We start from the raw sequence: 20,123 nt of genomic DNA, 5'->3' as shown, positions 1-20,123 counted from the left end.
TGTGCTTGCTGCGCCTCTGCCTGCACGTTTCAACCCAGCTAGACTAGACAACATAAATATTTTCTGTCTCAGTTATTCAGACAGTAGTACAGCTGGGCTAGAATCAAATGCTATCTTTAAGCTGAGTGGTTAGATGACTTGGGGATTGGAGCATTACTCGTACAATGTGTCACAAAGCAAACAATAAACAAAGCTGATTTGTAAGCATAGTTTAGCTAACATAGGGTGACCGTACGTCACCAGAACTGTCCTGGATTCAGCTTTTGTAATCTGGATGCGTGTTTTGCACTGATTTCACCTTTCTGTTTAGGTTTCGCCTTCCAGCACTTCTCCTAAAAATTCACAGACAAATTACAGAAAGAATTTCAGTGTTTTCGTCTCGGTCGAGATCCTCGGGGAGCAGAATGCACGACCTGCAAAGTGTCCAATAAAGGTGCCAGTGCAGCAAAATACAAAACTGCAGCTATAGAAAAGAGCTCGTCAGGTAAATGAACTATTTTGTCAGATGTAAAACAGGAGATGCTGATTCTGTTGAAATGGCTCTACTTAGGAACTATTTTATTTGTTGTTTTTATCGTTTAGGGCCAAATGCTGAATGGAAGGGAATAAGATTATTTGACCATAAGGGCGTTTGTTAGATGTCTTGTTAAAGAGTAATTGATTATTTATTAAAGTTCAATAACATAGTGGAATTATTGATGCATTTGTCAAATATTTACTTATAACTAAACCTCCCAATGTGGGTGTCCGTTTACACCATACCACAAGTGTCCTCTTTTTTTAAAAACAATATATGGTCACCCTAGCTAACAGGCACAGCAGTATTACTTTAACAGAAACTTCATTAATATCTCCACTGCACACTTTTCCACTTAAAGTTTGATAGTGTACTGCGTATGTCTCTATTCTTTGTTTATATACTGTATAATATACCTTTTTCTATGTAGATGTCAAATCTAATCAATTCCTTGTACACCTTCTTGGCGAATAAATAAAGATTCGGATTCTGTAGCAGCCACGCAACAGTTATAAACAGAAATCATTTACAGATTTAAGCTTTAGGACGAGACGTTGCACAAGCTTACAAACCAAACTTTCATTTTAACACACCAAAGTGCACTTTATCTGGAAAACATCCCAGAAAATATGTTTGCTTTGGACCCATCCGGGCTGGACCAGGGCGAACCACATTGTCTGGGCCCTTTGTGAGTTTTTACTGGACCCTGCACTGCCAATACCACAATACAGGCCCCTAAATTCCATATATTCAGCTCATAGTGGGACAGCAGGGACCAGGGTGTTGATTACACTACATGGCCAAAAGTATCCGGACACTGGAAACACATGTTCTGTAAAAGCTGCATCATTTTAATTCAATGGATGTGGATTTTCTAGGACAAATCAAATGCCAGCCAATCACAACACAAGCTTGGGTTGTGTTATCTGACCCCCCATCAAAAACCAATCGACTTTTTTTAGTAAGGGTACAAACTGATAAAGCACTTCTAAGCATCACTGATAAATCAGAGCTGTGTGGCACATTTCTCTCCAAAACACCACCATCACGTTTCGTATTTCACGAGCGACACTTTCAGGTTGCATTGTGCAAAAGCAATCGGCGTTTAATTAGCGCCGAGGTTTAGAGACCGCGCGGTCTGAACAAAAGATCAGCTATAGAACACAAAGGACATAAATTAGCCTGTCGCTCCATGGGACAGCGTTATGCTAGCAACGACGGCTTATTTTACCGATTAGTTAGCATTTAACATTCTCTCAGCATCTAGTGCAACATTTTACATCCGTTAAGAGCAGTTCAGGAATCAGGAGGTTATTACAGATCAGATGAAACCACAGCGTCCACGGTTCGACTGGACGCCTAGGAAACAGGGTTAGTTCATCTGATGGTAATACAGTACGTCGTTTACTACAGTTCAGTCATACGTGGACTGTTTAAAGCAGAATTTCATGTCAGTATGACGACACCTCTCTGAACATCCGAAACTGTCCTAAATAATCCTACTGTACATTTAATAAATCATACAAACATGCAGCAGGTTTTGTTCTGGAAGGATCAGAATCCTCAGGTCTGTTTAAGCCTACAGCAGCTACAAAAAGAAGCAACAAAATAATCAAAATGTGTCAGAGTCGCCACTGGGACAGGACGCTGATCCACTGATGAGTCTCAGTTGTCCGTCTCCCCCCTCAGACACAGCCAATCACCTCTGTATGTGGCCGTCTGACCGGCCAAAAGAACCGCTTGGGATTTAAACCAAGATCCTATCAGTGGAGGGATAGAGTGAGTGACTACTGTGCCACCCGAGGGCCTGGATAAAGTTGTGCTTTATTTATAAAACTGATTTTAATAATTTAATGAATAATTACGAGGGTTATTGATGCAGTGTTTATACAATTACATTTTCGGCTTTTATCCAAAGCGACTTACAGCTATGACTGAACACAATTTTCACACAGCAATTGAGGGTTAAGGGCCTTGCTCAACAGTGGCAACTTGGTGGTGGTGGGGCTTGAACTGGCAACCTTTTGATTACTAGTCCATGAGACTGATGGGTGAAGCGTTTGGTGAGAATGAATGAATGAATGAATGGCTACACCGGCACTAATTACAATCGAAATTCTCAATGAGCTTCAGTCTTGTTCCTCAGCCGTTTTTGGGTTACGGGGTCGGCATTTCCGGCTTCTTCCCGTTAGGGGTCGTGGGCGGCACAGTTTTCACGCCGGGTGCCCTTCCTGACACAACCCTCCCTATTCATCCGGGCTATCTATCGGATAGGTATCTATAGGACAATTCAGTGTTTCCAATTAGCCTGGTGGCATGTTTTTGGACTGTGGGAGGAAACCGGAGCACCCGGAGGAAACCCACGTGTACACGGGGAGAACATGCAAACTCCGCACAGAAAGGACCGAGACCGCCCCACCTGGGGATCGAACCCAGGACCTTCTTGCTGTGAGGTGACAGTGCTACCCACTAAGCCACCGTGCCGCCCTTCTCAATGAGCTTCAGTACAAAATTAAAAACAAAAATGACACCAATTACGTCTTGACAGATTAAATCCGTAGTATGTGAGGGGGGCGACAGGTACAGGGAGGGGTCGGAATGTCGAAATGCTTTTTATTTTTGGCTGAGCAAAAGCACCATGAAGCCGAATTAGAGAGCAGAAGATGACTGACATTTAACAAACCTGAGGATTCTAATCATAAGAAGAAGCAAAAATAATAAAATAATAATAATAATAAAAATTAGACGAAGCTGAATTAGAAGCAAGTGCATAATCGTCCGACGTGATGAAAATGAAGCATCATACGGTGACAGAAACCACAAACTATGGATGACGTACTGAAATACACTGATAGAAGACGTGAAAATAAAAGATGTCCGAGCTCGTAGTGTTGAAACGTCGTCAGAATTTCACTCTCGGGTTCATACAGTCGTGGGTCGGTTCAGTCTCTTCACCTTCTTCACTTCTTTAAGTGCAAATGTGATAAAGCCAGCAGAAATCACACCAGTCTTTTAAATAACTTACAGTACAGGAGCAAAGGCAAAAACTCCGGAACTGAGATTCTTTCTCAGCACTCACAGTTCACTCCATTAATAAAAGAGACGTTCCATGTCCAGTAGACAGAGTTTTTGGGAAATGGTTGCAGTCAGTACGTGTATAACTGTTGGGTTTTGTGTGGCTGTATGAATTGTCTGATTTCATTTTGCATCCAGACATCGGAACTGGACTGAAGTTGAAGGACCTGCTGGTAATTTCCTGGTATCAGGTACCACAGGACTCATTCAGATGTCTTGTGGAGTCCATGTCTCAGCATATTTGCGGGTGGTCCTAATGTTTTGTTTTGTTTGAGCTGTAAAAAGCTTCAATCGATCCATCCATTACTTGCAAGGAACCAACGAAGAATTCTGATTATTTGTTCATTTATAAACTCGTCCATCCTTTTTTTCCAGTTCGAGGGGAAGTCAATAAGGGCGCTTTAAATTCTGTATTGGAACACAGACAGAAGTTTCTCTTAAACACCAGCAGGCGGCGCTACAGCTGCTCCTCACTGCCCGTTTATTCTAAAACCCTCCTCAAACTCCCCCTCCTGCTGTCCGTCATGGCCCGGCCGGCCCTGAACCCCTCCGTCCACGCCCAGCAGGAGGGGACTCGCCCCTAAACTCCCCTCCACTCCCTCGGGCATGGCACCGTCCTCCTCCTCGTCCTCCTCGTCCTCGCCCTGGACCTCGATCAGCTGTGGACTCTGGGTGTTCAGTGCAGTTCTAACAGGATCCTTGCGCTCTCCGAACAGAGGCAGAGGCCTGAACTCCGGCTCGTAGTTTAACGGAACGCCCAGGTTAAGCCCCGCCCTCGGTCCCGGTCCTGAACCCCGGTACACCTCGATTCCTTCGGGCAGCATGGACTTGATCTTGGGCAGCCAGCGTTTCCTCACGCGGCGTGCGTTGGTGCACATGTCGGCAGCGATCACGTTCATCTCGCTCTCCTTAAAGTTCGGTGCAAAGTTCTGACAGTAAACTGAGAAAAGAGAATTTACTGTCACATGATTCACTCAAGTCATGTGATTCACTTTACTGTCACTTTACAGTCATATGATTCACTTTACTGTCACTTTACAGTCATATGATTCACTTTACTGTCACTTTACAGTCATAGGATTCACTTTACTGTCACTTTACAAACTTTACAGTCATGATTCACTTTACTGTAACTTCACAGTCATATGATTCACTTTACTGTAACTAGTCATATGAATCACTTTACTGACACACTACTGACAGTCATGATTCACTTTACAGTCATATGATTCACTTTACTGTAACTGTACAGTATAATTCATTTTACTGTCATATAATTAACGTTATTGTAACTACAGTCATGTGATGCACTTTACTGTAAATTTAAAGCCATTTGATTCACTTTACTATAACTTTACAGTCATATCATTCACTTTACTCTAAATTTACAGTCATGATTCACTTTACTCTAACTTTACAGTCATATGATTCACTTTACTGTTACTTTACAGTCATATGATTCACTTTACTGTTACTTTACTATCACTTTACAGTAACTTTACAGTCATATGATTTCCTTTACCCTAATTTTACAGTCATATGAATCACTTTACTGTTGTTTTACTGTAATATGAATCAGTTTACTGTAACTGTTAAGTCATATGATTCACTTTACTTTAACTTTACAGTCATTTGACTCCCTTTACAGTATTTTTACTGACATATGATTCAGTTTGTTATTTGATTCCCTGTACTGTATCTGATCAGTGTTACTGTATGTTTACTATGGTTGTGAATGAACACACCACTAACATTTCCTGATTTCCTGACACTTCACTTGTAAATAAATGATTACACTTTTGTTCATTCCCTTTATAGTCATGGGATTCACTTCAGTTACGAGCCGCTTTACTGTCATATGATTCAGTTCAGTGTGAGTTTCTAATCAGCACGTGACGCTGAACTCACGTTTGACGGCGTTGAGGACTCGACTGTCCAGAGGTTTCCTGCTCGGGTCGCTGGTGGAGGAGCGGATTCCTGTTCCGCAGCTGTTAGCCAGTGTGTTTCTGCATGTAAAGCAGGAGAAAACAGCTCAGTGAGACGTGCAACAGTTTACTCAGGACAGACACTACATGACCAAAAGTATGTGGACACCTGACTCCAACCTGGTACCAACCTGTCGAAGAAGGTGGCGAGGAGCCTCCTCAGTAGCACCTTGTGCTTAATACCAGCACACAAGTGGCAGTTCATCAGCTGCCCTCTCGTCATAAACACTCCTGTACCTGCACACACACACACACACACACACAAATAAGAACCCAACATATACACACACAAGCAACCACGTATACCCCCAACACACATATAAACATGCACACACACATATAGATACACACACACACACACACACACACACAAAATAAGCACCCAACACATACACACACATAAACACATAGACACACACACACATAAGCAACCACATATACCCCCAACACACATATAAACATGCACACACACACACACGTTCCGCCAACACACACACACATACACACACAGAAGCACCAACATGTTCCAAACACACCCACAAACACACATGCACACACACACACACAACCACACACACACATATAAACATGCACACACACATACACATATAGATACATACACACACACACACACACACACACAAAATAAGCACCCAACACATACACACACATAAACACATAGACACACACACACATAAGCAACCACATATACCCCCAACACACATATAAACATGCACACACACACACACGTTCCGCCAACACACACACACATACACACACAGAAGCACCAACATGTTCCAAACACACCCACAAACACACATGCACACACACACACACAACCACACACACACATATAGATACATACACACACACACACACACACACACACACACAAAATAAGCACCCAACACATACACACAAACACATAGACACACACACACACACACACACACACATAAGCAACCACACATACCCCAAACACACATATAAACATGCACACACACACACATATAGATACACACACACACACACACACAATAAGCACCCAACACATACACACACATAAACACATAGACACACACACACACACACACATAAGCAACCACATATACCCCCCAACACACATATAAACATGCACACACACGTTCCGCCAACACACACACACATACACAGAAGCACCAACATGTTCCAAACACACCCACAAACACACATGCACACACACACACAACCACCCACACACATACACAAACACACACACAAACATTTCAATGGTGTTTAACACTTATCCAATACACATACAATGTGAATTCAATGAAGCAATCAAAGGTTAAGGGCCGTGCTCAGGGGCCCAATGGTGGCAACTTGGTGGTGGTTAACCGCTGAGCTACCGCCGCCCTACAAACACACACAGTTGTGTTTTTTAAAGCACCTTCTTGTCCCACACTGGTGTGTTTTGTACTCCAGTAACCTCTGGTGGCACAAAAATGCACCAACTTTTCCAACTATGGAGCGGTACTGGGCACGGTCCATTACATCAGCCGGGCAAACAGGAAATGGCCAGGCAGCACTGGGACTGTTTATTTGTGGGCTGCGTGACGCACATGAGCCGAACGCGCGTGTGAAACGGAATATTCCTGCACTGGAATTTACTCACAGATTCGGGACTGAGCGCTAAACACCGGGGCGCAGCGATAACGAAATACTGATCACTTCACGCCTGCACGTTCCTCCCGGTTCTGTTCGGGCCCTGAGCTGGAGGAAGCACAAAGATTTGAAGGCGGCCTGCTTTACTAGAAGCTGCCACACCCTTATCGTCACAAATACGAAAATTCTGAGGACACCTTTATAAATGCTCGCTGGACATTTCAGTTCAAAACCGGGCGGCATGAAGCTGTAACACACTTTATATTTTAGGAAGAGCGTTCCATGAGATTTTAGAGTGTGCCTGTGGAATTTGTACACTCATGCAGCGACGCTGGACTACCAGGCCTGGCTTTCCATCAACACTCCAAAACATCTATAAAATCTTACATAAGTTTAACATCAATAATAATAGTAATAATAATAATAATAATAATAACACAGACCTGCCACTAATTCAAGTTTCTCTCCCGGGTCGCCCTCTGTGTAGAGTTTCGGGTGGCACCGGTACCCGATTTGGCTGATGAGGCTGGCAGGCAGAGCCACCAGATCCCGGCGCAGCAGGACACACGGACGACTTTCCAGAGGAACAGGAACCGTGTCTGGTTTATCTGGGACTGAAAGACAGAGAGGAAGAGATTCACATATTCAATTTCTTTCACTCCAAAATATTTGTTTGCGTTTGCAGTAAACCTTCATCAGTGTGTGAATCTGAGCTGAATCTGCATCAGTGTGGAATAAGCGTCAGATCCAGGGTTCCACATGTATCTGTGTTTATCTGGATTTTACTCCCTGTTTCACTTTTAAACTTGTGTTACAGCTCCAGCTTCTGAGAAACTGTGAGAATCAGAATCAGCTTCTCCCAGAGTCTAAAACGCTTCTGGTTCAAAATAAAGCTTAACGTGGTTTAATGTAGTAAAAGAAGGAGACAGGAGCACTAAACTTCTCTTCATTATTACTGCTCATAAGTTCCTCCACTAATCCCATTCCTCACTCGCTGTTTTACTACAATAAATCACGGTAAATTCTGTGAAGTAACGGCACAGCAGCGCAAAAGCGGTTCTGTCACTTCTCATGTGAATGCGGTATTCCAACATCAAGCATCTCCACCATTAAGAAGCATCAGGAAACAATAAAGAAGTAAAACTAAAGTGCAGCTTTTACTGTATTTTTATTTATGTTTAACTGTTTGTAATTGTATTTCAGTGTGTTAATATTATATTTGTGTTATTTTCAGTGTTTAAGTGTCAAAAACAACCTCATTATTTTACTTGAGCCTCAAATATCTGCAGTTCTACGGGACCATGGACGCATTAACAGGTTTCCCAAACATCCTTATGGGAAAAATACCTCAAAACTCAACGTCTTTAAAACTCGACGCCGCTCCCAGAACCCACTGACGTCGAGTTTTAAGGTACCGCTGTACTATCAGAACTTTTTAGCAAATGGATTTCTGATGGACTTTTTTTTGTAAGCCTGATGGGCACCATGGGGGTCAGATTTCCGAGTGTGGCTGCAGTGAGAGGATTTGTGCTTTCTGTCCCTGATTCTCTTTTAATCGTCCTCTATATAACTCACTGCTACACACACACACACACACACACACACATGTAGAGAGGTGTCAGGTATCCCCACCGTGACCTCGCTCTATGCTAACTCGCTGCAGATCGAATGGATTACAGGAATCTGAAACGGGACACGTCGACCAAACCTGCGACCCCGTTTGACTGCTGTGAGGCGACTCCGTGCTGAGTGTTATTTGAACAGAAAGTCCCTGCAGTGGGAGCACCTTCACCTGCTTTCTGTTCTCGGTCTGAGTAACACAGAGTCTATAAACAGCTAATAATAATCTCGATCGAACTCGCCGTCCCGTGTTTTCCGCCTCTGATTTTGAGTCACGGCGCGAAACGTCCGACGCAATTAGTGAGAAGTTTCGTTTTGACTGAAACGGTTACTTTCTGCGCCAATTGTTCCGTTCCATTCAAGAGAGAACGCCTGTTTGAAGCTCCTGAATTCTCAACAACGTGCAGGAACGCCAGCAGGTGAAGGACAGTGTGGGCATGGGGCCACCGCACGTGGGTTTGTGGCGTTTCTGCATGTTGTTGTTTCTATACGTTAAAAATAAAAGGAACGTGTTTATTTAGTTATTTATTTTTGAGGTCTCTGCTGGCTCAAACACATACGTGTGAAAAAGTATTCGCCCCACCCGATTTCTTCTATTTGTAATACTATTATTATCAGTCACACTTAAACGTTTCGGGTTTTCCGTCCAATTTTAATATAAGATAGACACCACAAGTTTTATTCAAAAACTGTATCACCCATGTGGAAAATGTAAAGGTAATAACTGGTTGTGCCGCCCAGATCTAGATTTTATGTGTTTATCGAGCATGACCTGTCTGATTATTTATTTATTTATTTATTTAAGTTTTAACGCCATGTTTAACACATTGGTGTCATTTAATGGCACCTGTCTGATTAAGGTCAGATTGTTGGGGGTCAGGTCAGGACTTCAAAACGTGCAAAAAATAGAATAAATTACGAAGGGGGCACATACTTTTTCAAGTCCCTCAACAAAAAATCTTCTTTGTGATTATGAGTGTAAGTGTAAATCAGTCGCAGCAACAGTTTAGGGAAGATCCTTTCCTGTTCCAGCATGACCGCGCTCCTCTTTAATTGAAAGAAACTCCAGTGTCCTGCGCAGAGCTTAGCCCGACCTTAGCCCCACTCAACAGATCTGGGATGAACCGGAACACCTACAGTCCCCAGCCATACAAATACAGTCATCTTTGATCTAAATGGGCACAAATTCCCACACACAGACACAAAGGCATCTGAAGTCTTGTGGGGTCGCCCTATTTTAATAGCATTTGTTTTTGAATCAGGACGTCCGACAAGCTCACGGTCAGGCGTCCGAATACTTTTGGCCACACAGTGTAAGTGATTTTTTACCTGCGTATGGATTGGCAGGGCGTCCGTAGATCTGCCCGAACGGTTCCTCCGAGATCCCATCGTAGTTCTCCTCATCGTACTCCTCGTCGTCGTTCTGATAAGAGGTCGGACTGTCCGTGGTGGGCAGGCTGGACGCTCCCGGACTGGACCGCTCTCCGGGTACGACGGGACACATTCCCGGTATTCCGGGGTAGAAGAAGGAGTTTCCTCGCCCTCCTAGGTTCTTCTTCGCTCCTCCCTGGAGGTTCAGCGGCGTCTCGCTGCCCTCGATCTTCACCCTGCGCAGCGAGGGCGACCAGCTGGGTGGCGCCAGCATGGCTGCGGCGGCGCTGTTGTTCAGTTGACTGTTGGCGTGGTTGCTGGGACTCTGAGGCTCGGAGCCGGGCTCGTCGGTGGCGGCGGTGGCCGAGTCGCAGTGGGGCGAGCTGGCTTTAAACATGAGCTCCATGCCCTTCTCGATGATGTGCTGGATCTGCAGGTAGCCGGCCGTGTACATGACCACCAGCTGCTCGCTGGCCGCCATGGTCAGCTTCCCCGTGTAGCAGAAGGACAGGATCTGCTGGAAACACGCCGGCGTGACCGAGGACGGCAGCTCGAACTCCGACTTGGCGCTCCCGCTGAACAGGTCGCGGAAGTACAGGCTGCTGGCGGCGAGCACGGCGCGGTGGGCCCTGAACGCCTGGCCCTTCACCACGATGGAGACGTCGCAGTAGAGGCCCTGCAGGCGCTGCTCGTTCAGCGACACCAGCACGGCGCTGCCGAAGTTCGGGATGTCCACGTGCAACAGCTGCGCCATGGCGACCCGCGATCACGCCTCCACACAGCGGCTCATCTGAGGAGAACAACAATTCCTGAATCAACAGTCTGGTGCTGGTAGATACACCAACAAACCCAAAAGTATGTGGACACCACCTTTACTGGTGTATATCGTTGGGTTAAACTGGAGGTGAACGCCCATTGTTTTGGAACAAGATGCCCAACACCTCATGGTCATATTTTTGGCAGACTAATCATGTGATTGATGTTTGTGATTGATGTGTCTGTGATTCATATGTTTGTGATTGATGTTTGTGATTGATGTGTTTGTGATTGATGTTTGTGATTCATATGTTTGTGATTGATGTGTTTGTGATTGATGTTTGTGATTGATGATTTTTTGATTGATGTGTTTGTGATTGATGTTTGTGATTGATGTGTTTGTGATTGATGTTTGTGATTCATATGTTTGTGATTGATATGTTTGTGATTGATGTTTGTGATTGATGTTTGTGATTGATGTGTTTGTGATTGATGTTTGTGATTGCTGTTTGTGATTGATGTTTGTGATTCATGTGTTTTGTGATTGATGTTTGTGATTGTTGATTTTTTGATTGATGTGTTTGTGATTGATGTTTGTGATTGATGTGTTTGTGATTGATGTTTGTGATTCATGTGTTTTGTGATTGATGTTTGTGATTGTTGATTTTTTGATTGATGTGTTTGTGATTGATGTGATTGATGTTTGTGATTGATGTTTGTGATTGATGTTTGTGATTGATGTGTTTGTGATTGATGTGATTGATGTTTGTGATTGATGTGTTTGTGATTGATGTGATTGATGTTTGTGATTGATGTGTTTGTGATTGATGTGTTTGTGATTGATGTGATTGATGTTTGTGATTGATGTGTTTGTGATTGATGTGTTTGTGATTGATGTGATTGATGTTTGTGATTGATGTGTTTGTGATTGATGTGTTTGTGATTGATGTTTGTGATTGATGTTTGTGATTGATGTGTTTGTGATTGATGTGTTTGTGATTGATGTTTGTGATTGATGTTTGTGATTCATGTGTTTTGTGATTGATGTTTGTGATTGTTGATTTTTTTATTGATGTGTTTGTGATTGATGTAATTGATGTTTGTGATTGATGTGTTTGTGATTGATGTGATTGATGTTTGTGATTGATGTTTGTGATTGATGTGTTTGTGATTGATGTGTTTGTGATGGATGTGATTGATGTTTGTGATTGATGTGTTTGTGATTGATGTTTTTGTTTGATGTGTTTTTGATTGATGTGTCTGAACACACAGTCGTTGCGACGTTCGTAAACTAAATTCATTTCACACTGTTTAGGATCGAGCGTTTTTCGTCCCGTCTGCTCGTCTCACACAGAAAAGACGACGTCGCTCAGACTCACAATAAAAGTTACACAATGAGAGAATTCAGCGCTTTCACCACCAAATTTCACGTGTGGTGTGCCAGCGGCAGATGGGGCGTCAAACACGCCAATTTCTGCCAAAAAGGATCCAAATGTGGGAAAATGAGACAAAAGAGAAGCTAAAAAAACAAGAAATGAACACATCTGAGTCAAACACACACACACACACACACACCTTATACTGATATACCACAACTCACACACACATTTTCTTATACACACACACAACTTACAAACACTATATATACACACACACACCTTATACTAACATACCACAAAATATACATACACTACCTTATATACACGATCAGCCATAACATTAAAACCACCTCCTTGTTTCTACACTTACTGTTCATGTTATCAGCTCCACTTACCATATAGAAGCACTTTGTAGTTCTACAATTACTGACTGTAGTCCATCTGTTTCTCTACATGCTTTGTTACCCCCTTTCACCCTGTTCTTCAATGGTCAGGACCCCCACAGAGCAGGTATTATTTAGGTGGTGGATGATTCTCAGCACTGCAGTGACACTGACATGGTGGTGGTGTGTTAGTGTGTGTTGTGCTGGTATGAGTGGATCAGACACAGCAGCGCTGCTGGAGTTTTTAAACACCTTACTGTCACTGCTGGACCACTGCTCCACCAACCAAAAATATCCGGCCAACAGCGCCACGTGGGCAGCGTCCTGTGACCACTGATGAAGGTCTAGAAGATGACCGACTCAAACAGCAGCAATAGATGAGTGATCGTCTCTGACTTTACATCTACAAGGTGGACCGACTAGGTAGGAGTGTCTAATAGAGTGGACACGGTGTTTAAAAACTCCAGCAGCGCTGCTGTGTCTGATCCGCTCATACCAGCACAGCACACACTAACACACCACCACCATGTCAGTGTCACTGCAGTGCTGAGAATCATCCACCACCTAAATAATACCTGCTCTGTGGTGGTCCTGACCATTGAAGAACAGGGTGAAAGGGGGTAACAAAGCATGCAGAGAAACAGATGGACTACAGTCAGTAATTGTAGAACTACAAAGTGCTTCTATATGGTAAGTGGAGCTGATAAAATGGACAGTGAGTGTAGAAACAAGGAGGTGGTTTTAATGTTATGGCTGATCGGTGTACACACACCACAAGTCTCTCACACACACACATACACACACTACCTTATACTAACATACCACAACACACTCACACTACAATACACACACTAATGCACACTACCTTATACACACACACCCACACTATAATACACACACTAATGCACACTGCCTTATACACACACACCCACACTATAATACACACACTAATGCACACTGCCTTATACACACACACCCCACACTATAATACACACACTAATGCACACTACCTTATACACACACACCCACACTATAATACACACACTAATGCACACTGCCTTATACACACACACCCCACACTATAATACACACACTAATGCACACTACCTTATACACACACACCCACACTATAATACACACACTAATGCACACTACCTTATACACACACACCCACACTATAATACACACACTAATGCACACTACCTTATACACACACACTCACACTATAATACACACACTAATGCACACTACCTTATACACACACACCCCACACTATAATACACACACTAATGCACACTACCTTATACACACACCCCACTATAATACACACACTAATGCACACTACCTTATACACACACACCCACACTATAATACACACACTAATGCACACTACCTTATACACACACACCCCACACTATAATACACACACTAATGCACACTACCTTATACACACACACCCACACTATAATACACACACTAATGCACACTACCTTATACACACACACTCACACTATAATACACACACTAATGCACACTACCTTATACACACACACCCACACTATAATACACACACTAATGCACACTACCTTATACACACACACTCACACTATAATACACACACTAATGCACACTACCTTATACACACACACCCACACTGTAATACACACACTAATGCACACTACCTTATACACACACACCCACACTATAATACACACACTAATGCACACTACCTTATACACACACACCCACACTATAATACACACACTAATGCACACTACCTCACACACACATCCCAATGAACACACACACTCTCTACAACACACAGTAACACACACATCACCCCCGGCCCTGCCAGCATGAGCCCCGCCCCCTGAGCTTTATGCCACTTACTTGTCTGGCTGCCAGTTGAGTCACAGAGCTGCAATGCAGAGCTGCTACTGAGACTCCAGACATGCAGAGACGTGCCAACCTCTGCATGCACACACACACACACACACACACACACACACAGAAACATGCACACAATCTAGTGTCCCGGGACGGGTGAACTGCACACACACACACAACTATACACACACACATACAACATCATGCACACACACACAACCTACTGCACACACACACAGACACATGACTGCACACATACACATACACTCACACAACCATACACACACACACACACACATGACTGCACACACACACACACACACATACACATGACTGCACACATACACTCACACAACCATACATACACACACACACACATGACTGCACACACACACTATTATTCAGACTAATACAGCAGAATGAAGTGAAACGTATTGGACGGTGTTTCGACAGTGAACTTCGTCTCTTCACAGATTACAGGTTTAACCTCTGATGATCAGCCGAGCGCGAGTGTGGTGAGGAAAAACTCCCTAAATATTTGGAGCTTGAGATGAATCAGACTCAACAGGGACGTCCGTCCTGCCTGGGTGGTCCAGAGGGACATCAGGACGAAAACACGAGCAGCACACAAGATTTCACAACCGGTCAAACCAACGAATGTCTGCGCAGACAGTGGTGTGTGTGTGTGTGTGTGGAGTGGTAAATTCCTGCGTTATAAATATTCAAACACTGCAGCAGTTCTCTTACACACACACACACACACACACACACACTGGATTTTACATATCTGTTATTCCCCATGCTATGCAACCTGTTTATATGAGCTACAGAGAGTCATCTGGGACCGTACCTGAATGATTCAGATGAATCGACAGACTGAACAATTTAAATGAATCAACAGGCTGAATGATTCATATGAATGGTTCAAGGTCTAATGATTCAGAAAAATCCATAGGCTGAATAATTTAGATAAATCAACAGGCTAAATTATTCAGATGGATCAATAGGCCAAACGATTCTGAAAGTTTGACAGACCGAATGATTCAGATGGATCAACAGGCCGAATGATTCAGATGAATCTAGACGTTAAACAACTCTGAACAATTCATAGGCTGAATAATTCAGATGAATCAACAGGTTGAACGATTCAGCAGAACTGATAAGGCCAATGATTCAGAGGAATCAACAGGCCAAATGATTTATAAAAATCGGACAGGCCAAATGATTCAGATGGATCGGAAGGCTGAACGATTCGTTTGCATTGAAAGTCTGAACGATTCAGATAAATCCACAGGCCAAATGATTCAGATGAATCCACAAGCTAAATAATTCAGATTAATTGACAGGCCCAGTGATTTAGATGTATCGACAGGCTGAATGATTCAGATGAATCCACAGGCCGAATGATTCAGATGAATCGGCAGGCTAAACAATTCAGATGAATCAACAGGCTGAATGATTCAGATGAATTGACAGGCTGAATGATTCAGATGAATCAACAGGCTGAATGATTCAGATGAACTGACAGGCTGAATGATTCAGATGAATTGACAGGCCGATTGATTCAAATAAATTAAGAGGCCAAATGATTCAGATAAACAGACAGGTCAAATGATTCAGATGAATCGACAAGCTGAATGATTCTAATGGATTGACAGACCAAACGATTCAGATAAATCCACAGGCCGAATGATTCAGATGAACCGAGCAGCCGCTTGGTTGTGAGTAACTACTCAGTGTTTTGGAAGGCAAATATGAATAAACGCTTTGTACGGAGACATTTATCTGTTATAACGTGAACATGTGATACCGTGACGCCCCTGACCCACACTTAGCCGCGGCGTTTACGGCCTTCTTTGGGCGAAAGCATGGCCGACGGTCACTAAGACTGGAGGCAAGAGTGAAGAACATACAGCCAAAAATACAGGCGGTGAAAGGACTCGGGTCGTCCGATACGTCAGGGTTCATACGCAGATGAAATTCGGTCAGCGTGAGGACGTGATGGAACACGATGCATCTTCAGCTAAAGAACGTCCAGAACATCCATGAACAGAGTCATTAATGCTCAATCCAAAAAAACCACGAGGAAATGTTGATATTAAACCCCTATGCAGAGTGTGAGTGTGTGTGTGTGTGTGTGTGTGTGTGTGCAGTACATCACACTATGCATACTAAAAGCTCTCACTAAATCACAGCAGCACCAGCGATGAAGCTCCAGTGTTCTACTGTTCAATCTGAACAAACCGTACTGATTCTTCACAAACCAAAACACACCAAACAAAGGCACTCCGAAACTAGCAGAGGGCGAGGAGGGAGGGGGGTGAGGACGGGCCCGAAAAGAGGGTCATGTTCAGACAGAAAGAACAGCCTGGACACAGATCCATGAGAGAGAGAGTAAAAAGCAAAACAGACCAGAATTCCTCACGTTTTACTCTATTTATTAAGAATTTAAAAAACTAACTCCATCACTTTTCTACATCGTCGCCTTCCGATGCATTTTTCCAGCGTTTGGTCGAGCTCGTAGCCACTGATGCGCCGCTGCTTTCACATCATCACCACATGAAAATCTTCTTCCCCTTAAAGCTTCTTTGAGCGTCCAAAAGGTGTAAATCAGATGGAGATAAATCCGGACTATAAGCGTCTCTCAGTCTCTCAGAAACGACCGATTCATCCTCCTCCACCCTCACCGCTTATAACCACAATATAAAAGTGAGGAAACTTTTTGAAGATCCCTCGTAGAAGAGTCTTTGGACAAGGACAGACCAGGGAGAAAAAATACTACATGGCCAAAAGTATTCGGACGCCTGACCGTGAGCTTGTCGGACGTCCCGTTTCAAAACAAACAGTATTAAAATAGAGCAATGCCTGAGCAGTGATCTTTTTAGCTAGTAGGCTTCTCACAAGACACTCAATGTCTGTAGGTCTGTGGGAATTTGTGTCTCCATGGCTCCGGTTCATCCCAGAGCTGTTGAGTGGGGCTGTGGTCAGGACACTGTGCAGGACGCTGGACTTTATTGGTTTTTAAACCGAGCTTTTCTTCATGTCTTCATAGAGCTCGCTTTGTGCTCAGGGACAGGAAAGGGCCTTCCCTAAATTGTTGCTGCCTGAAAGTTGGAAGCATATCATTTCCTCGGTTGGTCGAACAATTCTGAAAAAAAGTTAATTTCCCTAAGGGGATCAATAAAGTCTTATCTTAAAACTCAACAGGCTGAATGATTCAGATGAATCGACAGGTGAAACGATTCAGATAAATCAACAGGCTGAACGATTTCGATAATTCATCAGGCCAAACAATTCAGATGAATCGACAGGTCGAATGATTCAGATAAATCGTACAGGTTGAATGATTCAGATGGATCCATAGGCTAAATGATTCAGATGAATCGACAGGTTGAATAATTCAGATGAATCAACAGGTTGAATGATTCAGATGAATAGACAGACTGAAGGATTCAAATAAATCGACAGTCCAAACAATTCAGATGAATCCATAGGCTAAATGATTCCAATGAATCGTGCAGGCCAAATGATTCAGATGGATCCAGTGGCTAAACAATTCAAATAAATCGACACGCCGAACGATTCAGATGAATCGACAGGTCGAATGATTCAGAAAAATTGTACAGGTTGAATGATTCAGACTAATCCAGAGGCTGAATGATTTAGATGAATCGACAGGCTGAACGATTCAGTTGAATTGACAGGCTAAACCAATCTGAAAGTTCGACAGGTTAAATGATTCAGATGAATCGTACAGGTCGAATGATTCAGATGAATCCAGAGGCTGAACGATTCAAATAAATCGACAGGCTGAACGATTCAGATGAATCGGTCTACAGGGTCTCCGCCGTACGATCGAGACGCCAGCACTAATGATGGATGATCTGCGGGGCGTGTAGCGTGACTCTCCGTGACGACCCCACGTGGTAGTCTCAGTTCTCCTCTGCCAGCGACGGGTGGTACCAGCGTTCCCGTCCCACATAAGTGTCTCGAGTGTCGACAAACATGTTTTCACCTGAACAGTTTGCAAACGCATCGACAGAATTCCCCTCGACACACACTTCTGAGTCTGAGTCTCAGACGCCCACGGTAATGACTCAGTCCGAGACTCGCTGGAAATTTATTAGAGAAGATCGATTAACATTTGAAAGTGATTTCGCTTTTTTCTTCCACACAAAACACTCTCCTACATACTTTGAACTTTGACGAACTCTGTACGTAGGAGAGTGTTTTGTGTGGAAGAAACCCCCATCGGCACGGAGGGGCCCGAAGGGGCCGCAGGCACGTTTCAGAACGTACTGCATTTTTCTACCTGGCACGTCCACCCGGTGTCACTGTTGCAGCAACGAGGAGTTCCCCTTTTTCATAGCTACATAGCGTTCGACCTCACTGTCGCTGTCTGTGTGAAGTTTGGCATGTTCACCCCAGTGGCATTTGGCTGCTTCACTTCTCGTCCCTGGACGTACATGAGCGATTCGGGTTTCGTCCCGCTTCGAACCCAGGGGTCTGGGTAGCACTGGCACAGGGGCGACACGGCGGTCTATCAGGCTATTCCACCGCTGCCGAGATCCCTGCTCGAATCTGAGCGGTGCTATCGGCCCGCCGGGCGTCTAGACCCGAGATTCGAGATGTTCCGTGCGGTGCCCCGCCCATATTTAAGCTATCATGAGGCTCGAATCTCATATGAGTTTCACACTGGCATCACACTTTTACTAATGATTACACTCACACTGGAAATGACTCAGTGTGTGTGTGTGTGTGTGTGTGTGTGTGTGATCATTCACACCCTGCTTTCACTTCTCCACTCAGGAGTCGATTTTCATTTATGGTTCAACAATGGAAAGACCAAAAAAACGTCTACAGCCCACACACACACACACACACAAAGCTCAAACACACTAATTCTCTCTTCGTCTAGCTCTTCTCTGCCTTTTCTTTCCCCCCCACACACACACACACACACAGGCGTGATATCTATACCATGTGATCATGCCAGGCGCCATGCCAAAGGCCAGTCGTGTCACTTACCAGAAACCTCAGTGTGAGGAGGAGGGGGGCAGAAGAAAAGGGCTTTTAATTTACCCCAAACACACACACACACACACACACACACATTCTTATACACAAATGCGCGCGCGCGCACACACACACACACACACACCATTCTTATATACAAATGCGCACACACATACGTGCACACAGTGCAAACACACACACACACAAATCTTATAGACAGACATGTACACACACACACACAATCTTATAAACAAATACACACACACACATTCTTATAGACAAATGCACACACACACATTCTTGTAGACAGGTGCACACACACACACAATCATATATATAAATACACACACACAATCTTATAGACACGTACACACACTTACACACACACAATCTTATAGACACGTACACACACTTACACACACACAATCTTAGACAGACACGTACACACACTTACACACACACAATCTTATAGACATGTACACACACTTAC

The 20,123-nt window shown here is 43.8% G+C and overlaps 1 protein-coding gene across 1 annotated transcript in view; it reads right to left on the bottom strand.

The window, feature by feature from the left end:
- Positions 1-1,347: 1,347 nt before the first annotated feature.
- LOC134303053 (nucleus accumbens-associated protein 2) overlaps positions 1,348-20,123 on the bottom strand; it is a 32,409-nt gene continuing 13,633 nt past the window's right edge. Inside the window, exons 2-6 of the mRNA XM_062988309.1 lie at positions 10,171-11,002; positions 7,665-7,835; positions 5,709-5,814; positions 5,501-5,598; positions 1,348-4,532 (exon numbers count right to left, since the gene is read on the bottom strand). Coding sequence (XP_062844379.1) covers positions 4,063-4,532; positions 5,501-5,598; positions 5,709-5,814; positions 7,665-7,835; positions 10,171-10,966 — 1,641 coding nt within the window. The 5' untranslated portion in view covers positions 10,967-11,002 and the 3' untranslated portion in view covers positions 1,348-4,062. The remainder of the gene's footprint in view (positions 4,533-5,500; positions 5,599-5,708; positions 5,815-7,664; positions 7,836-10,170; positions 11,003-20,123) is intronic.

This window comes from Trichomycterus rosablanca, chromosome 26, assembly GCF_030014385.1.
Source record: "Trichomycterus rosablanca isolate fTriRos1 chromosome 26, fTriRos1.hap1, whole genome shotgun sequence".
Lineage (NCBI taxonomy): Eukaryota > Metazoa > Chordata > Actinopteri > Siluriformes > Trichomycteridae > Trichomycterus > Trichomycterus rosablanca.
Note: the sequence above shows the minus strand (reverse complement) of the source record. Positions and strands in the feature narration are given on the sequence as shown.